This window comes from Colossoma macropomum, unplaced genomic scaffold (genome assembly GCF_904425465.1).
Source record: "Colossoma macropomum unplaced genomic scaffold, Colossoma_macropomum, whole genome shotgun sequence".
Classification (NCBI taxonomy): domain Eukaryota; kingdom Metazoa; phylum Chordata; class Actinopteri; order Characiformes; family Serrasalmidae; genus Colossoma; species Colossoma macropomum.
The window spans coordinates 28,033,027-28,059,639 of record NW_023494788.1 but is presented as its reverse complement, the minus strand read 5'-3'; the positions used below and the strand labels follow the sequence as shown (position 1 = coordinate 28,059,639).

At 39.5% G+C, this 26,613-nt stretch overlaps 1 protein-coding gene across 3 annotated transcripts; it reads left to right on the top strand.

Annotated features, from left to right (window-relative positions):
- Window positions 1-115: 115 nt before the first annotated feature.
- On the top strand, window positions 116-25,237 carry lonrf1 (LON peptidase N-terminal domain and ring finger 1). 3 transcript variants are annotated; one of them, XM_036569005.1, is made up of 12 exons: window positions 116-956; window positions 4,462-4,580; window positions 7,343-7,465; window positions 11,221-11,391; window positions 12,474-12,609; window positions 12,858-12,933; window positions 16,763-16,877; window positions 17,136-17,257; window positions 17,505-17,663; window positions 18,884-19,046; window positions 20,514-20,663; window positions 21,897-25,237. In XM_036569005.1, exons 1-12 carry the CDS (start codon window positions 659-661, stop codon window positions 22,044-22,046), a joined length of 1,782 nt encoding a protein of 593 aa, XP_036424898.1. In that variant the 5' UTR covers window positions 116-658; the 3' UTR covers window positions 22,047-25,237. The 3 variants fall into 3 exon arrangements, with proteins under 3 accessions (XP_036424898.1, XP_036424897.1, XP_036424899.1); XM_036569004.1 differs by having other exon boundaries at window positions 12,471-12,609; XM_036569006.1 differs by lacking the exon at window positions 116-956 and adding an exon at window positions 4,211-4,353 and having other exon boundaries at window positions 12,471-12,609.
- The last annotated feature ends 1,376 nt before the right edge of the window (window positions 25,238-26,613 follow it).

Genomic DNA, 26,613 nt, shown 5'->3' with positions numbered 1-26,613 from the left:
TGAACTTTATATAGTGTAAATAGTTGTAGTGGCCGAGGTTACGAAACCCGAGCGACGCTGTTTCACAACAGGGTGGGACGCGGAGCCCGCCGGCCAATAGAAACGGGGCTGGCGCATCACGTGGTTTTTATTTATGTAACGTAATGGTGTCAGGAGCGAGCCGAGCTTTTTTCGCAGCACGGTCAGCGCTATGGAGAGATACTGGTTGTGTAAATAAGAAATAATTTTAATTACATTTGTGTTGCTCGGCGTTGATGGAGTTGGGCGCAGCGTGCAAGACTAAAGCCACGCTGCTCGGACTGAAGCCGCGTGAGCCCCGTTCATCACGGAGGAAACACTAGTTTGTGCTCACAGACTGGGAGACTGAGGCAGGACTGAGATGAGATTTACAAGCGAGTTATTCGGTGGTAGACAAAAAGTCCAGGGGGGGCGTTTAAGGGGGACAGTTTCAAAAAGCTGCTCATGTAAGGAGTGAGTAAGAGACCGAAAATCACAGATAGCGACAGATGGACGCGTTACTCAACTTGTCGGCCAGACCAGACATGCCACACGCCGCGGAGGGGCCGAAACTTCGCCCTGTTTGACACCCTGCCTGACTGAGAGGACTGACAGGGCCTCAGCGATTCGACTTAGATTTGCACCCAAAAGCCTGACCCAAATGGATCTACTGGAGTGTCCGATTTGCCTGTTTCTGATGTGCGAACCGGTGACGATGAGTTGCGGCCACTCGTTCTGCCGGAGGTGCCTGGGCGCCTGGCTGCCGTCGAGGTGTCCAGCCTGCAAGGAGCGGCTGAAGCAGAGGGACGCCAAAACCATCAAGAACAACGTTCTGCTCTTCAGCATCATCGAGAAATGCTGCCCGGAGGAGACCAAAATGAAGTGCCACATACAAGAAAAGCTCAAAACATGCGAGTTTACTGAAGCCCTGCGGATTGCAGAGGACGGGATAGAGACAGGTAGGAAGGGACAGCAGCCAGCAAGTCTCAAATTGCTGCTGATGCACAGAAACACACGGATCAGCAACAACATCCAAACCACCACCTCCTTATATCTACACTCTACACTCACTGTGCATTTTTACAGCTGCACTTACTATATAGGTGCACTTTGCAACTCTTCAATTACAGACCATAGTCCATTCGTTTCTCTGTGTACTCTTTTAGCCCCCTTTCACACTGTTCTTCAATGGTCAGGACCACCACAGAGCAGGTATTATCTGGGAGGTGGATCATTCTCAGCACTGCAGTGACACTGAGGTGGGTGTGCTGCTGGTACGAGTGGATCAGACACGGCAGTGTTGGAGCTTTTAAACAATGTCCAGTCGCTGTCCACTCTATTAGACACATCTACTTTGTTGGTCCACCTTGTAGATGTAAAGTCAGAGACAGTAGCTCATCTGTTGGTGCACAGTTTGTGTTGGTCATCATCTAGTCCTTCATCAGTGGTCACAGGACGCTGCCCACAGGAAACTGTTGGCTGGATATTTTTGGTTGGTGGACTATTCTCAGTCCAGCAGTGACACTGAGGTGTTTAAAAAGTCCAGCAGCACTGCTGCGTCTGATCCACTCGCAGCAGCATAACACACACTAACACACCACCATGTCAGTGTCACTGTAGTGCTGAGAATGATCCACCACCTAAATAATATCTGTTCTGTGGTGGTCATGTTGGGGTACAGACCTTTAAAAAAACAGGGTAAAAGGGGGCTAACAAATTATGCAGAGAAACAGATGGACTACAGTCTGTAATTGTAGAACTACAAAGCGCACCTACAGGGTAAATGGAGCTGATTTAAGATTATAGCCAAAGGGTGTATACATACATATCGTTACATAGATCAGACAGAGAGTTACACAAGCCTAAAGTATGCAGCTGTCGTACCAGAATCTTCTCTGCTTTCTCTATCCATGCTCATAGCCCATTTTCTTTTTAACTACATAGTAGTTCACCATGGAGAACTACATTTCCCAGCTTACATGGCCAGTCCAGTCCATGTGTGTGAAGTAACTGACATGATTGCGTAAGTGGAAGTTGCCTGACTACAGTTTAGAAGTTGACTTGGCTCAGAAGACTCACAGAGGTCCATGTTTATGGATATGCATTGATCATGTTACGTGTGATATAGGCAACTTATCTGTGCAAACTAAAAAGTGACTTCACTTACAATGAATTAATTAGTCTTTTTACCCAGTCCAACATTTTTAGGGGTGTTTACACTTTTTAACCTGGGTGCTTGTAAAATATTGTACTGAGGCCTCATTTTTTCATCTTTGGCTGGTCTGGGAAGGCTTTATTGTAGATTGTTGATGCCTAATATAGATAAAGTCTCTGCGAGTGCCAGCTTTCACCCACGCATGAAAGCAGTTGAAGAGCTGACCTGATTGTTGAGCGCATTAGTGATTTCATAAGCTCAGGGTAGATATTAACAGGTTAATGAGCTCGGAAAGTGGATTAAAATGTGCTGCTAGCAATCAGGCCATGTATCATTTATAATAAACAAACGCAGTCCAGAGGTCAGTAGGGCTGAATCATGATTTGCCTATGGCTCTGTTTAAAACATGCTGCTGACAATATCTCTTGTTACATGTTTTACACAATGACGATTTTCAAACACCAGAATCGAAGATACATTGTCTTATACAGGGACTTTTAAGATGGGAATGACTGGGCAGCTCTTCATAAATGTTTGTTAACAATACTATATTGAATGGTTTGGCAGTATCACAATATTTTATCATTATCGTGATAAATTATGTCATGATTCACTTTTCTGAGAATATTGTGGTCGGTACATAAGGAACACTGACCAACTGCATGTTTCATTACAAAAAGGGCACAGTTAGTCATGTCTAATTGAATTTAAAGGAGCACAGTATTTAAAACACTGTGAAATAACTGTACTCAGGGTTTTTGATACTTTTTTAAAATACTTTTCTGAGTAGAGCAATTTATAAAACCCCAGAAAAACAAAATAACTATGTGTATCATTTTTCATGAAAACGTCTTCAAGCAGGCATGTGCCGATCTAAAAATGTTATATCATGATAACTACCAAACCATTTCTCACAATATTTTAATAAAAAGGCTGCGTATCTATAACAAACATAGATGTTATATTTTAAATTCCATTTTAAAAGCAAAATTGTAATGGTGGTGGTTACACAATGTGGGATTTCTGTCTTTAAAAAACTCTTATACAACAGTTAGTTCCGGCCACGCAAGCTAATTGGTTGAAAAACGTTCTAACCATGCTGTTATTGCGCCATAACATCACAGTTTTTTTCACAAACACTGTTTCACTCCACTGAGACGCCATTGCTAAGCAGCGACTTTGACAGCTGTAGGAGACGCTCAAGCCATTTGAATGTTTTTACTTCTTACTTTGCGCTCAAACAGAAAATGAATACTTTTAAGATTACATTTGACCGACAGCCGATTTGGTCAGACTCTGAAGATGAGACTACAATAATTCTGAAACTGTCAGCAGCTGTGACAGAAGAACACCTAAACAACCTGGAATTAGCCAGAAATGGACCGAATACCATTCGGCAAACAAAATGGGCTGTAAAATGTAAAATTTTCTGCATTTGTAGCCCTATACAAATTTTTCTGTAATTTTAATCTATGTGGATTTAGTTCCAATTTCTACTTCATAAATGATTATGTATCGACATTGGTATCAGCATCAGCAGATATGTTCATAAAAAATATCGAATATCAGCCCACAATTCCAATATCGGTGCATTCCTAATTCATTTGTATGTGAAATATTTGGTTCAGAGTTGAACTCATGTCTGTTTTTTCTGTTACTAAATTATTTTTAAAATCACTAGCATGATGCCTGCTTATTTAACTCTTCTGTGAAGCATAGAAATGTTAGTGTTTACTTAAGTCCAATTAGAGGCAGTGGAACATGTGAGTTCTGTCCTCTGTGTATTTTCCCACTTGCATAACATTTTCTGATGACACAGTCTTGTTTTGCATGTTTAGTAACCCCGGGTAGATGTACCTGCTGCCTTAAGTGCCTGTGATACAGCTGTGCAGAATTTGCTTATGTGTGTTACACAATGCTCTCTAGGAATGGTGGACTTCCAGTTAGTGTCACACCTTCATGTTAATCTGTAACTCACCCTCCTCTGTCCCTGTCTGTGTTTACCTTTAAACAGCCATATCCGCTGAACTTGAACCCTGCGACTGAGCCGAACACGCAACTGTATTACATATTGCTTATATGATCTAAGTCCAATTACAAGCAGTTATGTATGCATTGCAGTTGGCCAGTACAGAAGCACTTTCTCTTGTGTAAACAACAGTGTGGGAGGAAGACTTGTGTAAGGTTATGCTGTCGAGAAGGTGATTCAATGTGCCTGTAGGCAACTGCTTGTATTTGGGTAATGCACAGACTGACACAGATTTAACCAAATCTTTTTTTTTCCTCTTTATCTTCATCTCTTCCTCCAGCTCCTGATGATGTTAGTCTGAAAGTGTGGAGGGCGGAAGCCAGCATGGGGCTCCGTCGCTTCTCAGATGCCCTCCGTGACCTGGAGGACCTGTGTGGTGCCAGGCCCAACTGGACTGAGGTAAAGCCTAAAGCTGGACACTTACAGTTGTATGAAAAATTTTGCCCACCACTGGCCGTACATCATTTGTTGGTTTTGGAAATGAAAAGAAGTAAATCTCTGGAGAAAATGATTTTTTCCACAAATGTAAATGCAAAGTTTATATTTGATTAGCATAAAAATAGAAAAAAAACAGTAATTGTGGCATGTGCAAAATTTTGCACACCCTTAAATTCTCAGAACATGTTTAACTCTTTAGGCCTTACATGACTCAATAGGACTGGTTAAGCAGGTCAAGAATTATCATTAGGAAGTCAGCTGATGACAGTTCCAGAATGTAATCAATTATCTGACTCTTCAAACCTTGTGCTAACGCTCAACAACCATGGGCTCCTCTAAGCAGCTGTATGGAGATCAAAAACGGGAGAAAGCTATAAAAGATATCAAAGTGCTTTCAGCTCGCAATTCCACAGTCTGAAATGTCATTAAGAAATGGCAGTTAAGGAGAATTGTGGAAGTCAAAGCAAGATCTGGAAGACCAAGAGAACTCTCAGGTAGAACTGCTCATATGCTGGCCAGAAAGTCAAAGCAAAACCCCCTTATGATAGCAAAGGACCTGCAAGAAGGTTTAGCTGACACAGGAGTGGTGGCACACCTGATGAAAAGAACACCTTGCCGACTGCTTGAGGGGGCCTCAATTATGCTTTGGGGTTGTGTGTCTGCCAGTGACACAGGAAACATTGCATGGGTAGACAGAAGAATGGATTGCACTTAAATATCAGCAAATTTGAGAAGCAAATGTGACACAGTCAGAAAACTGAAGCTGACACAGGCTGGCTTCTTCAACAGGACGCTAATCTAAAAGACGTCAAATCACCATGAACTACTTCAAGAAACGCAAGCTGAAGCTTTAGGAATGGCCCTCAAAATCCCCTGACTTGAACATCATTGACAATCTGTGGGTAGATCTAAAACATGCTGTTGCATGCAAGCTTGCGTATCGCAGAACTACACATGTTCATAAGGAAGAGTGGGTGAAAATTTCTAAAACAAGAATAGAAAGACTTTCTGCAGGCTACAAAATGCATTTGCAAGCTTTGATATGTGCAAAAGGGAGTGTTACCAAGTACTGGTTTGACAGGGTGTCCACTTTTGCATACAACCATATGTCCTCAGTAAATGATTTTCACAGCTCACTGAAACTGGAAGGAATGGTACTCGCTGATGAGGAAGGAGTGCTGTTTATATTGCATTTATATCAATTGTTAATTCCGATACTGGTTTTTGCAATACTGATATCACAGTATTGGCTATAATGAGCCTCCAACAAATCAGTAAATGTTTTATTGTGCACTGTGACCATCTTATCCAAAGCTCAGATGATCCAAAAGAGTTTCTGTGGGTGTTTTGATAAATTGAGCCTAGGGTTGCATGATATGTACATAAAATATGTTGTGCAAAATGGAAAATAGAAAATAAAGAAATATTAATTACTCAACATCACAATTGTAAGCCATTTTTGTGCATTGTAAGGCTGTTCAGCAGTGCTAGTCCCTATTCTATATAGATCTACAAAAATGAACAAATATATATACACATTGTTCTTTTCGGTGTAGGCATACAAAAACAATAAAATGGATTTTTAATTCCTTAAAAAGCTCATTATGGTGATGCACGTTTGTTGTGACTAGTCATCAGGCATCCCTCTGACAGAATTATCATCTTGTTTAAAGCAATTTTACATGTTAGTTGACGATAGAGTAGTTTATCTGGAGTTACCTGTGCATGTGTGTGCTTTGTAATTGGCTTGTTAGGTTTTTAGCTCTACCTATGGGAGACTGTTTAAGCCTGGCTCAAAAGAGCACACAGCTGCTATAATATTAGACACGACTCTTAAAGCTACTCTCACCAATCTAATTGCGTCACTCTGTGCACGTGTAATGTAATCTGATCTGTTCATGTATTGGCATTGTCACGCTGGTCAGGCAGTGATTTATTTTTTTTGTTACTTATTTATTTACTTATTTATTATACATGAAATTAGTTCTAAGATGAAAATGACAAAGATGAACTTTGTTGCTGAAGCATCTTAAAATAGGAGTACTGCTCTTGCGTAAGATTACTCATAGTCTTATCAGGCCTAAAAAATCTATATCAGATATCTGAGTGGACAGAAATGTGATCTTGAATCAAGACTCCGTCTATCATTAACCTGTCACAAGGGCACCACATGGAGCTGCTGTATTCTTTTCTTCTTTTGTATAAAACTCTGAACAGATTATAACAGAATGTTGTATAACACAAAGTTTAAAGTAAGAGTTTATTTATTTATTTATTTTTTTTACATGTTTTATATCAGTTCTTCTCAACTGCCCTTTGGTATGGCGTACTGAATGAGAGCCATGTTGTGGGACTGCCGGTTTGAACAGGTCATTATAAGAGTGAAGGGTTATGGCGCAATTGCCACAGTAGACCTCTTATGCTTGTTGTTATGCTCAAAACTGCTTGTGGTATGCAGGAAGGGTAATTTGACTCTTGTGGTGTCGACAGCCTGTCTTGCTATGACGCAACAGTAGCAGTTTTGAACATGTAGGCTATCTATATTGGTGCAGCCTTATGATTAGTAAAGGTCTGTCACTGATTTGCTTTGGATTATTTAAACTTTGCTAAGCAAAGAGTATGCAAAGCTGGAGAATATGTGGAGAATATAAATCATATTTCATGGTGAATGTCTTGCTTGTCTTGGTTGTGCCTGTTCCCATGCCCTGTGTTCCTGTGGGTAGGGTTTTTTCCGGAAAGGGAATGTTCTGCTGGAGATGGGAAGGAAAACCGAAGCGCTTATCCAGTTCCACCGCTGTCTGAAGCAGCAGCCTGACTTTGCCCCTGCTAAGAACCAGGTTAAGAAGGTAGGTCAGGCAGACAGTGATGCGCCCACACAAGCTGTACTAACTTAGACATTATTAGACATTATTCATGGACGTTACTCATCAAAGCTTTTCCCTTTACTCCAAATATAGTCAATCAGCCAAATGCATTTGGTGTCTGAGGTTTCTTTCCGACACTGTATGCCAGTGGAGGATCCAGAACATTTTGACTGTGGTAGAACGGATGGGACATAAAGTTAGTGGGGGTGGCCACGACATAGCGAAGCTTAAAGGGGAATTCCATTCTAATTCAATCGTTGATATGTGTTTAAAAAAAAAAGTCATTCATAGTGGTTTCCACCAGTGAACCTACGCATATTCTGAGTTTATGTATGTAATGCTGATGCTAAAATAGTGATAAATCTGAAAAATAAGTTTCCTATAGGGATTATTTTGCCTTAAAATCTCGCATTTGCCTCTCCACCATGAATGGATTTAAAGAATATATTAAAATAGTGTCTCAGACAACAGCACATTTGTAACCATTTCATGTAATAAGCCTGTGCTAAGGTAGCTTTTAGCGGCTTTACTTCTTCAGACGTCTGGTTCCTATCACCACAACTGTGAGCAATCCTGAATCGATACGTTTCTCTAGGACAGAGCATCTCACATCAAACCACTCTTAATGACATCTGTTTACATTGCAAACATTTAATTATGGAGAAATTTTGAAAATGGATGAATTATTTCAGGTTATCAAAACGTGTAAATACAATTACACTTTATACTATATAGTATTCAGTTAAAACCTTTAGTTAATAGTAAAGGTTTCTTCTTCCATTTATCATAATGAAAGCATGAGTTATTTAAATGCATACTTTCAGTTAGTAATAATGTTTATGTTTGCCTTATATTAGCAGCCGTTTCCCTATTGTGAAAGACTACATCTCTTTACATGTTCAATATATTAACAGTATTAAGCGTTTTATATTTGGGAAATCATAATGACAAACCCGTTATTAGTTTGACTGTTATATTGAGCCAGCTAGATTAGTTTATCAACCTTGAGTTGTTCAATACAGTAGGATCACATTTGAGTTAACTGTATTGGCATCTCTACTGAATAGGCTTATAAAAATGAGAGATTTTAAACATCTTAAGTAATTCATAAACAAGCTTACAAAGCAAAGGCACTGCACATGAAGCTTACCTTATTATGCATTCTCAACGCTTTCATATCAGCTGAACTTAAAGGTGGCAACACAGATGAGCTGTGTTTAGTTTCTCATGTCAAATTTCAGACAGCCCATATGGGAAGAGCAACAGCTGCGTTTGCACTGCACATTGATATTGAAAGATTTGGGGTGGCCAATCAAATGCCATGCCTCATCTATAAAAATGGAAAAATTCAGGTTTCAAGGTTTGATTTGAGATAGCTTACAGTTAACAATAGGTTTCCCACCTTAGGCCTGTAAACACCCAATTAATGATCTGATTGACATTTCATAACAAATAAGAAATGCTACAGTATGAATATGCTCAAATTCTGGGTCATTTTGTGTCCTGGCTGGGTGGTAACCCTGTTTAGCAAATCAATGGCTATGTTTACATGCAAAGATTTTTGCCAATTGGGATTACAGATTCAGACTGAGGTGTTTATATGCTCACTCTATTCAACAATTTGATAGAAAATCTTCGTTTACATGCTCACTACAAGTAATCCGATGCAAAATGACGCGCATGCGTGGAGTAGCGCTTAGAGTAAACGTTACCATGACAGCGAACGTCCAGTCCGCGTGAGATGAGTTTCCAGTTGGCGCGCTTGTGTTTTTAATTGCTTTAAAATGATGTCAGACTCAGGAAAACGTCCTTCACATGTCCTTATTAAAGACGGCCGAGAGGAAGACGTCGTGTTCTGTGACACATAAGCTGGACGATCGTCCCACCGCCGTCTTTTAAAGATCAGAGCATAAACTTGGTCTCCTCTGCAGACCAGTTTCTGCTCCGCCATGTTGAACGGTATAAACTTTCGCTATGACGCGACGCACATGCGCAGAACGTACTTACACGTTCCGATTGGAATGTAATCGGATTCAGGCGTTTACATGGTTATTATTCTTCTGTTTAACGGATTATTTAGAAGTTTACCCACCTCGTTCAATCGGATAGAAATTGTACTCCGAATGGCCTCAATCGGACTAGACTATTCCGATTGAGCTATTAGTCAGATTATTAACGGATTATCAGGCTGCATGTAAACGTGGCTAATGAGGTTTGAACCAAGTGTGTTTTCAGCTGCTTTAGCCCTGTAGCTCCAATACAAAACTAAAGAAGCAAACTTGACACCAATCATTAGCCACGTTTACATGCAGCCTGATAATCCGTTAATAATCCGACTAATAGCTCAATCGGAATAGAACACGTCCATGTAAACACCTCAATCGGAATAGACTAGTCCGATTGAGGCCATTCGGAATACAATTTCTATCCGATTGAACGAGGTGGGTAAACTTCTAAATAATCCGTTAAATAGAAGAATAATAGCCATGTAAACGCCTGAATCCGATTACATTCCAATCGGAACGTGTAAGTATGTTCTGCGCATGTGCGTCGCGTCATGGCGAAAGTTTATACCGTTCAGCATGGCGGAGCAGAAACGGGTCTGCAGAGGAGACGAAGTTTATGCTCTGAGCTTTAAAAGACGGCGGTGGGACGGACGTCTAGCTTATGAGTCTCAGAACACGACGTCTTCCTCTCGCCGCTTACTTTATAAGCACATGTGAAGCACGTTTTCCTGAATCTGACATCATTTTAAAGCAATTAAAACACAAGCGCGCCAACTGGAAACTCATTTCACGCGGACTGGACCTCACGTGATGTTCGCTGTCATGGTAACGTTCACTCTAAACGCTACTCCACGCATGCGCGTCATTTTGCATCGGATTACTTGTAGTGAGCATGTAAACGAAGATTTTCCATCAAATCGTTGAATAGAGTGTGCATATAAACACCTCAGTCTGAATCTGTAATCGGATTGTATTTAATCGGATTGGCAAAAATCTTTGCATGTAAACATAGCCATTTTGGCTGATTGCAACCACTTTGGGTAAGGGAAACTGTAGCCACGTTTACATGCAGCCTGATAATCCGTTAATAATCCGACTAATAGCTCAATCGGAATAGAATACGTCCATGTAAACACCTCAATCGGAATAGTCTAATCCGATTGAGGCCATTCGGAATACAATTTCTATCCGATTAAACGAGGTGGGTAAACTTCTAAATAATCCGTTAAATAGAAGAATAATAGCCATGTAAACGCCTGAATCCGATTACATTCCAATCGGAACGTGTAAGTATGTTCTGCGCATGTGCGTCGCGCCACGGCGAAAGTTTACACCGCTCAACATGGCGGAGCAGAAACTGGTCTGGACTTCACGTGATGTTCGCTGTCATGGTAACGTTTACTCTAAGCGCTACTCCACGCATGCGCGTCATTTTGCATCGGATTACTTGTAGTGAGCATGTAAACGAAGATTTTCCATCAGATTGTTGAATAGAGTGCATATAAACACCTCAGTCTAAATCTGTAATCGGATTGTATTCAATCGGATTGGCAAAAATCGTTGCATGTAAACATAGCCTGTGTAAATTAGATTTTTCGGCAAAACTATTGCTTTAAAGTAATAGTGCCATAATGAATTCTGGTATTCTGGTGCAAAACAAATTTCACTCCAGTTGAACTTTTCTTTTTACTCAATTTTTTGTTGAATTTCTCCTGTTTCTGTGGTGACAAGATTTTGGAGGCAGAGGGGATGGCGGTACCAGAAGAGGTCCCCCGGATCCTGCAAGTTGTGGCCGAGTATCTCAGGGACCCCAGCCCCATTACAAGCTCTGTGGGCCCCTCTCTCTCAGAGGGGCTGCAGTGCTCCCTGAAGCAGCTGGAGGAGAGAGCTGACTACGAGGAGGTGAAATGACTTTAATATTGCCACACCAACTACATCAGGGATCTTCAGTCTTAACTGCAAAGTGACGGTGTGGCAGCAGATCTTCATTCCAACCAAGTGGAAGCAGACCTGATCAACTGTTTGAGGACTGTTTTATTTAAGTGCTCCTACTCAACTGGAGTTAAGACCTGACGTCACACCGGCCCTTTATGGAAAAGATTTTAAATCCCTAATCTACGCTGACCATCAAAATGTTGAGGATTTATTGGCTTCTTCTCTCAGGTTTTCAGTTACAAAAATTGGGTTTAAGTTAAGAACAGGTCTCCAGTTAATACACCAACAGGTTTATTTAAAGGTAAACTGCACAGATTTGGTCATATATTTGTATAATTAAATCATTAAGACATAAAAAAAAGTCAGAGTGGAGTGTGTGTGTGTGTGTGTGTGTATATATATATAGCTGTTGTCGGATCAAAACATCGCATCTCCAAAATGGTAACTTTACAGGAGAAGGAAAAAACATACTTTACTTTTAATGTAAGTCAATGGAACCAGAATTTTTTGCAAGTCATTCTGGCCTGTTTCTTTTGGTCCATTCATCATGAAATTTACACACAACGTGTATGTGTGTATGAATATATATATATATATATATATATATATTTTTTTTTTTATTATTTATTTATTTTTTTTTATTATAACAATATTGTAAAGAAAACAGCAAGTTTCTTTACAGTGAAGCATCAAACCAAGTCGGTTTATCTCTCAAAGATTTAATTATACAGAAATTCTGAGAAATCAATAAAATTCCCCTTTACCATAAAGCAAGTATATTACATTTGGGGTTTGTAAGTGGGCATTACTGTATCTAGTGCCAGTTCAGCTCTATACCACTATACTATACCACCACTATGCCAATGTGGTGCCAGAAAAGACGACATTACAATCTGATATGTGCTGAATTTAGATATGACTGGACTTCAAAGAGAAAAAAGCTTGTGGGAAAAGAATGTTTTTCTTCCTTTGCTTAACAGCACAGTTTATTTTATCCATTAGCTGATTGACCGGGTCATCTTTTCCCTTTCCCTCTCTCTCCGCAGCAGACTCAGACTGCATCTAAAGTCAAGCAGGATGCCAGTACAGAGTGTTGTTTGAGTCTGTGCCAGGCTGTTTCCTTCCTGCCCACAGCCGAGGATGATGAAGAGCTGATGATGAGGAAGGACGAGAGACAGACGAGAGGTAGGAGGATTATAGACTGCAGTTATCACTGCCATAAACCGCTGACACTTTTCTCTTTAAGTTTTCTCATTAATTAGCATTTAATAAGCTGATCATTGGGATTTTTAAGCATGTTTTAATTGAAGTACTGAAATATGTGACTAATACTGTTATCATAAATACTATTTTAAATGGTTTTGTCAAGCCTCTCATTATGCCTGGCAGAGCTCTGCACTTTCATTTTCTGTACCTTGGTTATTATCTCCTAGGCACATGTAGTGTGGACCGAGAGTCATTCCTCAGTGTCCTGGCCACGTCTGACTTTGAGTGCCCTCTTTGCATCAGGTCAGTTCAGTTCTGCAGAATTAGCTTACACTAGCTTTATTCTTACTTATTGGACTGTAATGCCATTGCACTGATTGGTCAATACAGTCAACTCCATAATTATTAGGGGTTCAAGCATGCAGTCCTGAAAACCTTTTGGAATTGTTTAGGGTTTTTCTTATTCTTCTAATTCTCAGCTAAAACGAATCGGCCAGAAGAAGAAGATGTAAGTCATAGAGATGCGAAAATTGGCCAACTGGTAGTAACCCCTCCTGCAACCTGATCGGCTTCATGGGGGCGCTACAGCGTACACTGATGCGTTTAGCCCTCCTAACCTGTAGGATGTACAGCCAGAACTCTTTTTTAGTTTATTCTTGGCTCAGACAAAACTAATTTACAACATGGACCATTTGACTCTGCCCAGAAAGATTATTTACTTATTTTCATATTATGCAAAACCTGCTTTGCAAACTAATCCCTGGTTCCCTTCTTTCACAAAACTAGTGTCAACTGTACACAGGAGCCGGAAGGTTAATAATTATCTAAAATACGTTGACATTTCAAAACAAAATGGCTGCCACATGCAAATTAATCTTTCAGTTTTTGCACAGATTTTACTTAACCGGTGGCAACTCTTGAACACTTTGTCTGATGGGGACACTATAAAAGCCAGGGAGCTATATCTCAGCATCCGTTTCATTGTTGCGCTAGATTTTATGTGGGAAATTACTGACGACCTGATTTGTTGAAAATTTGACCACCATTGGAGAATCAGCATTCATCAGGTGTTTCATGGGTTTAACACTGGCCAGTCATCACAAAACTTGAATGGTATGTCCATGTAGACACTTTCTATAAGCCTATTAAGATTCATAAGTTGGCTAATGGGGAACGCTACTGATGTTTCCAACATTAAAATCAAGCATATCTCACTGTGCATTCCACTTTTTAAACATTAAACTTGATCCACGTTATGCACCGCACAACCCCTAACAACTGTGCAATTACAAGTGTTCTCAAAAAAAGCATAGTATTTCCTCAATGGCCACTTGTTCAAAAATAGCACTTTTTGAACTAGTCCTAGCGTTTTCATCTACAGACCTCAAAATTGGTCTTGATGCAATCTGTAGAGCATGTAGTATATAACTGATATGTGCATATGAATGATCCATGTGAGCATGCAAACCAAGATTTCCAATAGCAGCTTGATATTTTAAAAACTTGGCTAATATCAGCCCATCAGCTTTCTCAGCTAAGAGAAATATAACTTCACTGGAATGTGTAAGTATGCGCTATATAAAATCTTATGTAAACTAGAGATCATCAAATGGTTGAACTCTGACAGATAAACAAATTTGCAAATACAATTTAGAAAGTTAAGTCTTTGTCAGATTTTTTTTGTTACATATCTCTGACTTAATATACAAAGGTCAAACAGTTTAAATTAACATTAGCATACATCTTAGCATACATCATCTTTGTGGGTGGCTGTTATAACAAATGAACAGTTATAACAAAAGGAGGTCATTTGATAAACTCAGGCCCTATCATTTATCTTCTGTCTGCAAAATAAAAGACTTCAGCTGCCTGAAACTTCTTCATATATTGTCTGAATAAGGCCAAAGGAGAATATTTGTTCATATTAACACTCTGATAAAGTGTGCCACATTTGGTTTAAATCTCTGGGGGATGTTAAAAGGCTAAATATGGCACCATTTGTGCAAACTACTCATGAAACTGCAGTCAAAATATCCACAGCAGAGTGTTTAACAATTACTCTTTTGTTTTACTTTCTCTGAATATCAGAAAGCTTCACACATTTATACAGTCTAAGACTTTGACATAGCATGCCAAATTTGGTGCATGTGGGCCTCTAGAGGACACCCTTAGACCAAAGTAGATGACTGTAATGCAAAGCTCAAACTTTGCATGTTGCACCCGTGGTAGAATCCAATACTTTCAGCATCAGCTAGATATCTTAAAAATGGTCTAAAAGGCATGAAACTTCCTTGGAATGTTTAAATATGTGGTGTATTAATGTTTTATGCACAAAGCAGATGAGAAATTGATATCAAATGATTCAGCTTTGACAGCTAAACAACTTTGCCAATAGATAATAGGTCAGAAATTCCTTGATTTATTATATGTTTGGCCTTACTTCCTAAAAATATACAAATGTCAAACAGTTAGTATGTGTGAAATTTATGCCTGCTCAGGATTTATGAAAAATGGTGGCTTTTTTAAATAAACTTTGAGTCTGTATTAGTTGCCTTCTGTCTATGATAAAGTGCCGGTTTACTCATTAAACAAAAACATTTAGATTAACAAGTAAAAAACAACTCCTAAAGTCTGTCAGACATTATATAAAAGAAAGAACATGAGATTTGAAGACCAATTTGAGGAGACAATTATGACAAATGGAGGCCTGTGTGAAAACACTGACTGTCCACTTCTGTCTGCATAGAAGTTGCTATAATAGTGCAACTCATTGGCTTCATTGTGCTTGAACCCCACTCATTGCCACTTGTGGCTTTATCTGGCATAATTATTGTCTTTATGATTAATTAGTTCAGTCTTATCCTAACAATATGAGAGAAATCTAACCTTTAATTGAAGAAAATGTAGTCTAAGAAAACAAAAATGCTTATCAAAAAATATTTTATTAACAAAACAACATCACAATTAATGGCACACCTTGAAATTCCTAGGGAAAAAAATTGCAGCATGATCCCATTCATATTTCACTTGTTTTTAAGTGTTCAGGAGTTTTTAAGAGGTCATATATGACTTTCTGTTCCACTGGGGTATAAATATGAGGTTACACATTACACAAATGAAAAATGATTGTTGGCCTTCAAAAATCACAAAGTTTAAAACAACCAGCACTACAATTAAACAGCCTAGAAGAGGGTGAATGTTCGTTTTACCCCGAAGCACAGTGAAGAGAGCCAGAAATTTCTCCAAGGATCATAGCTGGAGATTTGCAGAATATGGCAACATTTTGGGATTACCGATTGTCCAAAACTACACGGTCACTTTCATGCCAACAAAGTATGTAGAACTGTGTTCTCTGGTCAGATAAGACAAAAATAGGGCTTTCTGGCAACAACAGAGAAAAGAGTAAAGAGAAAGATGGTTACACTGAAAAGAACATCATGCCCACTGTTAAGAACGGTGGAGAATCTATGATATTTTAGGTCTGTTTTTCCTCTGAAGGCCACAGGAACCTTGTTAGGATACATGGCACCATGGACTTTGTAATCTAAAACGTGTCCAAACTCACACACTCACACGCTATAGTGAGCTGAAGATGAGAGTCGAAAAGAGAAGACCTAAGACCCTGAAGGAGATTCTGTATTAAGGAGTGGTCTCAGATTCATTGTTCTGTATTCTCCAATCACATTAAGCTTTATAGGAGAAGACTCATGGTTGTTATCTTGGCAGAGGGAGCTTGCACAAAGTACTAAATGCAGGGTTGCCAATAATTATGACACATATAGTCTAGTTAAACAAAATTAATAAGGGTTTTTGATTTCTTAGACTAAATTTACTGAAATTAAAGGTTGAATTTCTTTCATATTTTCAGTGTGAAGTGAATTAATTACAAAGACATTTTTTCATGATAATTTTTTAACCCATCTGTACCAAAAGTGCCAGTAATCACAGAGCTGACTGTAGCAGATTGTTGTTAGAGTAAATATACAGTGTTTTTCTACTGTTGACAGTGATTTCAACTGTATTGTCCTACAGTGCTGGTTAAAGGATTATCCGATTCACTGTGGTGTAGACAATGTTTCTTTATACCCATTTTTGAAAGAATGGTCTCCATCGCATTGTTAATGTTCCTAAGGTTGTTTCATGAGCCGGTCACTACTCCCTGTGGCCACACGTTCTGTAAGAACTGTATTGAGAGAAGTCTGGACCATAATCTCCGCTGCCCACTCTGCAAACAGTCACTGCAAGAGGTTAGTCTCAAGCACACTTAAAATCTCAAACACATTCCTTAATACCCTAAGCCTGCCTTGCTTTACTCACAGTGTTCTATTTTGGGTTTCTGCACATTTCACAGTCCCTGAAGAACTCAGTATCCATTTTTAGCTGTAGGAGTGGCCTTTTGCTGATATGAAAAGTTCATCTTTAGTCTTAATTCTATTTCTATGCATTGCTAATTCGCCTCCTCTTCCTTTGCGGTTGCAAATCTCACTTCTTACGTCCTACACAAGTATTTCAAGAACAGGAAGTACAACCCGACGGTGCTGCTGCAGGAGATTATGACCCGCCTCTTCCCCCAGCAGCTGGCCGAAAGGAAACAGGTGCATGACTCTGAGATGGCTGAGCTCTCCAAGTGAGTCACCCACACTGTGGTACCTAAGTTTAGGTATCCCAGTGTTTCCTATAGACCTCCACACAGGCTGAGTTTTGCACCTTTCCAGATTTAGAAACACCAAGAAATTGGTGGTATTTTTCATAGATCAAGCAAATAAATAGTGTGATGAATGTAATGTCTAATGCAGTTGGGAATTCACCATCATGACACAAGTGCTGAAGGTCTGACTGTTTTACTCAGTTTACCATGTGTCCTTCCTCTTCAGCTTGACCAAGGACATCCCGATCTTTGTGTGCACGGTGGCCTACCCTGGCATCCCATGTCCGCTGCACGTCTTTGAGCCTCGCTATCGGCTAATGATGCGGCGCTGCATGGAGACCGGCACCAAGAAGTTTGGCATGTGCAGCTACGAGCACGGCAAAGGGTCAGTCAACACAGGCTACTGGCTGTTAAAGTATATTCAAAATTTCTTACCTCTTGAGTCATATTTAGTGCCCAAGTAATACATGTAACATGTATATCTGCCATTTCAGGTAGTACAACACTTTAGGATCTGCTTTGATGTTTTGCAGTAATTTAAATCTTTTCAAAACTCTGACTGCCTGTCATTTTCTGCTATGACCATATTGCTATAACATAATGCCTCAATGTGGGCTTATTGTGCTTAGCAGTGCATGGACCTCGAAGACTGCCACTTGCAGCTTAATTTTAGTTTTGACATTAGCCTTAATCTTTGTTTGGGAAACTAGCTATGGCTTTTTGTACCATTTAACAACATTTAAATTTAATTAATAAGCCTTTGTCAGCTTGGACCTTTGTCTGATTTGAATCATAAATTTTTCTCAAATGACTTCTTTAATGAATATTTTCTAGGTGTATGCTTGCCTTTTATAATAACAACAGTGAGGGCAATAATAGTTATAATCATTAGGGCAATACAGGGGCATAGGTAGAAATACATTTTTAGGTTGGACTGAAAAAGTGGGTGGGCTAACTTGGTAGACACATTTTCTTATGTTGTGCTGTGTACTAAGAGGGTTAATTTCTCATTTGTTTGGTAATTTAGCTAACTAAGGAGCTTGTAGCCTAAAGAGCAGCTACTGGGACTAGATTAAAGCATGCAGATTAACAATATGAGTGGTCCAAACAAAATATGAATTATGGGGTTTGCATTTTACAAGCAAATTCTGTTAATTACCATCATTAATTCTCACACTTTTATCATAGCTCTGTTGTATGTAAACTTATAGTACGTGTGCTGCATACCTGTAGTAACTCTCAAGAAGTCAAATGTACTTTGGGTAATGTTAGCATAGCGTCTCGTACAGAGATAAGCCCAGCGGGCTGTTACATTTACAGCGAAACCACAGTTGTTCTGAGGTCAGCTGATTGTTTCGTCTTCTGAAGTGAATCTCATAAAATCCTTCCAAAACTATTGAGGACCTCAGTGTACTCATTAACATGATGAGCGCTAATAACAAACTGAAAGCTTGAGGCAATGGCAGTCAAAAACAGTTGCTAAGCAGTGAAATAAGGCAGAACTTGACGAAATGATTTGATTGGTCATGATGCAGTGACAGTGGTCACAGACAAATTAAGTAAAAGCATGTATGTGTGTCTGTATATGTGTGTATGTTGGGCCAGGTTTGCAGATTACGGCTGTATGCTGGAGATTTTGGACCTGGACCTGCTCCCTGACGGACGCTCGTATGTGGACACGGTGGGGGGCAGCCGCTTCCGTGTGCTTAAGAGAGGCCAGCGGGATGGATACCACACGGCTGACATCGAGTATCTGGAAGACCACAAGGTTTGCTTTAATAGAGTCTAAATTAGACTCAAGGTCAGCTAATCCTGGACCAGTGCCCTCTTTCTTTAACTGGCGTGCTCTTATTTTTCATTTATATACCTATTGTCTGCTAACTGGGTTTCTCTCCTGCTCTGACCTGACTCTCTTCTAGAGGGTTTGTAAGGATCTTTCCTCAGGACAAAGATGGAATGGTTATTGTTTAGTATAAAGCACAAACTGATTAAACTTGCTTTATGTCGGGGTACAGTGAGTTACAGTTTATTAGGTACTTTGTGCCTTGTAACAGTTATTCATTGGCTATTTTAACTAGCTACATCTACCATATAGATGCATTTTGTACATATACAGTTACTGACAGCAACAATTTTTTACTGCTCAATTTATTAGCCGGACCCTACCCTGTCCATCGATTGAAAGGGACCACTATAGGACCACTGTTAACCAGTTGAAAATAAGCCAACAGTGGTCCTGTGGTCACAAACTGACCACTGATGAAGGGCTAGAGAATTAGTAATGCAAACTGCATGGAAAAAGATGACAAATTGTACACCTACAAGGTGTACCAGTAAGGTAGGTGTCTGTTAAATTGCCCGGTAAGTGCACACAGTGTTTAAAAACCCCAGTATGTGCCTGACACAATCATACAAACTCAACACAAACCAGGAGTGTAGCTACAGGGGGGATATCTGACTGTTAAAAGTTCTTTGATCTCAATAAAACTATGTTCTTGCATTCTTGTGACTTAAATAAATAGAAGACAGACAAAGCTCTCGTTAAAGCCTCATAAATTTATTGTGGGTGGTATCAGTCTGGCAGTGTTACATGGCTACATGCCCCCATCAGTCATGCAAAAGGCATAGAAAGAGGCTTTTTTACCAGCGCCAACATGTAAACACAAAATTAGCTCACTCTACTGTTGTTATCTGAACTCTGCTAGTCTCTATAAGCTAATTATTTAGTTAGCAGGAGTTGTAGTTGGCTGTGGTAAAGCTGTAACCAGGTTGGGGGGATCCAGAATTTAAACTGCAGCTATGGATTTAAATTCTGAATTGCAGCTACGCCACTGACACGAATATACCACTACCTTGTCAGCGTCACTGCGCTGCAGAGAATAGCCCACCGACCAAATAACTTCTGGACAGCAGTGGTTCTTTTTCTTTGATAGTTAGGAATAGAAGGTGGTTGACAAGTCTTGCAGCAACTGACCTACAATCAGTAATAGTAAACCTACAAAGTGGAGCTGAATGATTTATAAAAAGGCCAATGAGTGCATGTGCATGGTAGGTATACCTAATTAACTGGCATCTCAGTGTATGAAGTAGGTTGTGAGGAATTTATTTGAGGATCTCACAAGTAATAAATTATAGTGCATAATATATATTTCAGACCTCAAATTACCACTTTCTTGTCAGGGTGAATAATCATGAGTGCGTGTATGTGTTTGCATGTGCGCTGGGCTAAATATAGGCGGATGGTGCAGAGCTTGAAATGCTGCAGCGTCTCCATGACAGTGTGTATCAGCAGGCGAGGGAGTGGTATCACCGGCTGAACAGCCGCATCCGTGAGCAGATCAGCCGCCAGTATGGAGCCATGCCTGAGAAAGACGACAACATCCAGGTCTGAGCACACACCCATGCATACTCTCAAACACCCATCCACACACTACGATACCTGTGACATTCACAGAAGCCCATACAGGTTGTGTAGTAAAGAAAAATCACTGGATACCTGCTCCTTCTCGTTGCCTATACACTGCATGTCAAAGATTTGGGGACACCTAGCTTTTTAAAATACACTTAGCAAACTTTCTCAGTTTACAATACTAAATATATTAGGACTATGACCAGATTGTTCTAGGGAAAGCAATGTCAAATATAAGTGTTTATGACAGTACTAGCCTACATGTAGCCCAAACATTTTAATGATGTGGGGTATCAAAATAATACCTGATACCCAATTGATCTTTTGGCTTTGGTGTAGTAAGCGACAGATTTTTAACAAATATGGCAAAATCCCAGGACAGCAGTATAGTTTTTAAACTATATTGAAATTGTATGTTGAAAACAATGAACTGAGAATTACTTGTTCCCCTGCATTTTAGTCTCAGAGCTCTCCGTTTCAGTGTACCAGAATTTTTTATTCTGTTGTTAAAATCACTCGCCTGGGGAGCAATGCTGGTCAGCATTTTCACTGATCACAAGTGTGCCTGGCTAAACTCAAACAAATTAGAGAGTACAATTTTATCATCTTTATGTTTAAAATATTTCTGTATATTACTCCATTTAGATTTGGCCATTTTGATCAGAGACGGTTTGTGTGAGGCACAGTTTTTAAGCCATGTATAATCTATCATTGTGTTTCTTACAACACTGTAGTGCAGTATATTACTTTAGTATTCTAATCCTTTGGATTAGGTTACAATTACTTTTTTTTTAAACAGGTAATCAGTAATCTAAACCAGAATACATTTTAGAAAGTAAACATCCCATCATTGACTTTTTTAGAACTTTTTTTCATAGAAAGTTCCCTAGAAGTAATGACTGTTGCTCAGTACTGTCAGTTCTAAGATCTGATTTTAAATTCTGGTAAAATAAAATACAACCCTGTAGAAACTCGCTCACCCAGGCATAATTTTATTGCCATCTGGATAAGAGGGTTTAATCACTGAGGAGAGGTGCTTTTCAGACGTCTCCCTGATAAACCAATCCAATCGGAATAAGACTGTTGTGTAGCAAGAGTGAAAATTAAACACTGCTGACAAAAGGCAATGTGTTCCCAGTCTTTTGATTGCTAGTGTATTTTCCTCCTTTTTGTAAGTGGTCATTTTAGTGTTGTGTATTTGTTTTGCAGGCATCTGCTGATGGACCAGCTTGGTGTTGGTGGCTCTTGTCAGTGCTTCAGTTAGATCCAGCCTACCAGACTACAGTTCTGTCCCTTACCTCACTGAAGGACCGGCTAGGGCACCTGCGTATTGTACTGGAGTACTTCTCTCAGAGCTAGGCCGAATCCCTCTCGCCCTAAACACGCATACGGACGCACACTGTACATCAGTTCTCTTTTTACAAGCTACGTGCACGCAACTTGAAAAACATTTATATTTGAATTTATTCACCTCACAACGGACACTTTGATTCGTCTTGATGCAAGAGGTAGCGTTCCTGTCCTTACGCCACCTCAGAGCAAGAGTACCTGCCATTATTTTTGCTTTGCCAATGAAAATGTACTTCAGACGTGATATGTTAAGTTTCCAATTGCTGTGGATTGGAAAAGGTTTATTGTTGACGAACTATATTTGCTTCTGTTGTTGTTTTTGACAGGCTTGGTAAGACATGAGCAATCAGTATAGATAGAAATAGAATTCTACTGAAGTGGAGTACCATGGAATTACTCATACAGTTTCCCTTTGAAGGACTATTTAAAAAAAAAAACAGGCAGCCACACCCTTATGTCATCTTGCATGTAGGCTTAAAATTTACATTTCTCATAGTAGAAGCAATCAGTCACATATATGATACCTTTTGGAAATAGGGAATGTCCCTAACTGCAGTTTACCTTAAGAATTCTTACTCATACGAAACCTTGTAGAATTTAGACACGATATTAAAATTCATAACTGAAAAGGAGCTGAGTGCATCAAATGAAATACATTGCTACATGCGATATTTCATTTACACAGCCTCAAAAATTCCACTCATAATGCAAGAAGTGATTAGAATGCCTTTCACCACAGACAGCATGAGCAGAGAAATTAGTATTGCAATAATAGAAGTATGGAATAACCTTCAAAGCTCCTCGTCTCAGCAGATTCTTCATATTTTGGATTTCCGGTTGAGGGCTCCTCGACATCCTTTCTTTTCTCCTTTTCTTTTGTACAACCTGAATATTAAACTGAAGGCAGGCACGCTGGGGGAGTGAAAGAGTTTGGTGTGCGGAATGCAACAAAAGCTGAACGTGGGGGTTTTAGATGTCCTAAGAACTGTCAGGTTGTGCTGTAAGCCTTGTTCTGTGCTAATCAAAGCTTTCAGAAGGTCTCTGGCTTTCTCAGTGTTACTCTTAAAGGAGATTTGTGCCTTTGGGTCTAAAGCCTTAATCTGGTTGAGAAAGACACAAGGACGCTCTTAAGCTCCGGAATTTTTTTTTCTTTTAAAGTGGAATGTTTTAACTGCGATGCTACACATGATTTGTTAATGGACACAAGCTTGAAGAAAAACTTTTTTTTTTCCTACTTTCGAAAACTGTGTGTTTGTTGAATGTGCTTCTAAATCAGAGACATTCTTGGGTTAAGAAGCACTGTACTGCTTGGCATTCGTTTTTGTCCTCAGATGTTTTCTACCAGCACTGAAGCTAATCTTTGCCATATCATTTATTTTTTAAAACACCACGTTCAATATAGTGAAATATATACTGCATATATGCTAATATATATGGGAGTCGATACAAAGAGGCCATGAGGGAGGAAACAGTTGAAGGAACTGATCTGGCAAAGAGGCCACACTACTCTGTTAATGTAGCCATAGTCTGGGGGGGCTCACTCTGAGGTCACTCTCTATAGATAGTAGATAGTAAAGGGACAGTAGTTGGGCTGTGAGAAGACATTGTTTTTTTTAAATAAAACCAATTGCATCTGCACCCCATGATGCAGATTGGTCCTGTCATTTACACTGTTCATCTTCAGAAACCGGGATCCCAAGGTGTCACCGCCACGTAAACAAGAAACAGAATCCTCTAATGAGCCAGTCCGACAATCTTAGGCCACGCCCCATATAAATAAGCAACATATGTAAGCCAATCAGTCAGTCCATCACCCCCTGAGTTCTGAGTGCATATAACAGGGCAGAAAAAAAAATGCAGGTTTATAGGCACTTCTTTTATAGTTCTTTTATAGTTAGCACTGCAGTTAGAAACAGTTAGCTAACATTGCTAACAAAAATTAGAAGTCAATAGTCACCCAAATGTCTTACGCAAATTAGGTGAACATACATCCTCTTTTTTTTCAGGACGTCATCTTTTTTAGGACCTGACAAAATAACCGGGATTCAGCTTTGCTTTCATTTTGACGTTTGCTTTTTACAGTCTGCACCTCCTGCCTCCTTTGTCCTCTTTTTAAAACCACAATATGGTCAGCCGACATAAATACATCATCCCCAAAACTATTTTCAGCCTACTCAGACTGCATCCAGCTCTTCATTAAAGTCCTGCAGACTTAATGTGGTTTAGAAGACAAAAGTCATGTAGCTGAACAATGCAGGCAGCTATTTTAGACACCCTCTTATCTAACGTGATGATGAAGCTTTATACATTTTGTCCAATAAGTCATACTGTGTCCAAAACCACATTAAGTCTGTGCTTCCTTACTAAAGACATGGATGCGAGCAGGTTGCAAGATTTTTCAGGGATGTGTTTACAGAAAATATTTGAGTGACTTGACTCGTATTTGTTAGCAACGTTAGCCTTATAGTTACAGTGCTAACTAAATAGTCAAAATTTGGATACCACACCTGTGTTGTCTGATCGACTACAGCTGGGGTATATACACTAGTATAGAGATCTGGATATCGTAGCTTTAAACTATAAAACACAGCTCCTCAGTTTCAAGATAAACTGACCCATGAGTGAGTTCACAGAAATTTCAGTAAAGATACAGAACCTACAAATGACAGCAGCAAGACTACATGCTGTTTATATGAAAGGGATAGTGCAATTCTGCTTTTTATCTAAAAACTACAAAAACTAACAATATAAAATAGTGCCAACATGTCATTCACTACTTTAATAAACATGGTCATTTTGATCGCCGTAAGAGACAAGGGTCACCTCTTAGATTTTCTTTTCCTGGAGAATTAAAGAACCCTGCTTTGTTTTTTGAAAATTATGGCACTCGGTTTTGAGGCAAGAAGACTTGAACACAACTCTGCCTGTATGACCTTTTGGAAGAGTTTTTAAACAAAATCTCACAAAGGTGTAAAGTGGCCAATCTTTACTTCTGATTACAAATCAAGCAATACTAAATAGTCAAAAGGTGAATATTTATTGTTATACCTATTACTGTTGTTTATTATTTCTATTTAATGCTGGTTTTGGGGTAGTTTCCAACTTGTGGCACACAATTTTATCCAGTTAATCGTTTCTGATGACCCATAATGAAATATTAAAACTGTACCACTATGAATAATAAAATACATTGAAAATCTTTTAGTGTGTATGACAATATATTGTATTTTAAAATGAATATTGCAGTGGTGTTCAGCACAGTTTGGTGGGAAACCCAGCCCAGATAGCTGAAAGTATGTCGGAGCAAGGAAATCACCGAAGGGTACTGGGAATTGGCGTTGGATCCTCCAAAGGAATATTTCCAAATGGCCTGCAAATGCCAAATCTACCACCAGATGGCGACATAATATCACAAACTATGTGATTAAACATGTGATTTGTTATCTTGCTCAAAAGCACTGCAGAATTAATGACCTGGGTTCTGCTTTAGATAGTGAGTCTGTTCTGGTCTAAGCTTTTACAGTGTAACATTCACCTTCTTGTGACCGGAAAGAAAGTCACAAAGTCTTTAAAGTCAGGCCAGACCAACTGACCCTGCTGCAGGAGTTGATTTCTTGGTATATGGCTGGGTCATGGAGCACTTGACTCCCAGCTTGTGCACACAGCTACATAGGTCACCGGCAGAAAATCAATGTGAGGAATGAGAGGGCAGAGAGAAAATGCACCAGAGACCCTCGGCCTATTGATCTGGAGTGGCACCAATAAGAAACAAAGGAAAGAGGACAAAGGAAATACGTAGGTGATTAGACTACGGGCACAAGAGTTTTCTGCTTGTATGAGCGTATAATGTCATTTTGTGCAGTACAGAGCTATGAGACTGTGAAACTACAGACTGTGATTTTTTTTTTTTTTTTACTTAACTAACGTCTTTCATGAGCGCTGGAAAAAGTTTTTCTTTTCGATCTGATACCAAGTAAACACCAAAGCCGCTACCAAATACCAAAACACCGATAACAAATAATTCTTCGTAATTTCTACAGTGAAAATGAATAAAAAACCTGGACTGGCCAGCCACTTCATTAAGTACACCTCCTTGTGTCTACACTCACTGTTCATTTTATTAGGTCCCTTTACCGTTATAGGTGCACTTTGTAGTCCTACAATCACAAACTGTAGTTCATCTGTTACTCTGAATAGTTAGCCTCTTTATTCTGCTCTTTAATAATCAGAGCCCCCACAGAGCAGGTAGTTTTTGGGCAGGGTCATTCTCAGCACTGCAGTGACACTGACGTGGTGGTAACGTGTTAGTGTGTGTTGCGCTGGTATGAGTGGATCAAACACAGCAGTGCTGCTAGTGTTTCTGTAAACTTTTGGATGAATTTTCAGAAATAAAATCAGTGGAATTTGCTATTAGCATTTAGAGATGTTCATGTGTAAACCACTATAAGTGTGGGCTATCTGTTTCTGATCTGTTCTTAACTGGAGTACCGAATGGCAGAGCTTTCTGTGTGACAACATGGCAAATTTTGTGTTTACAGTTATGCAAAAAGTGTTGCAGAAGTTCTTCAGTTTGTGC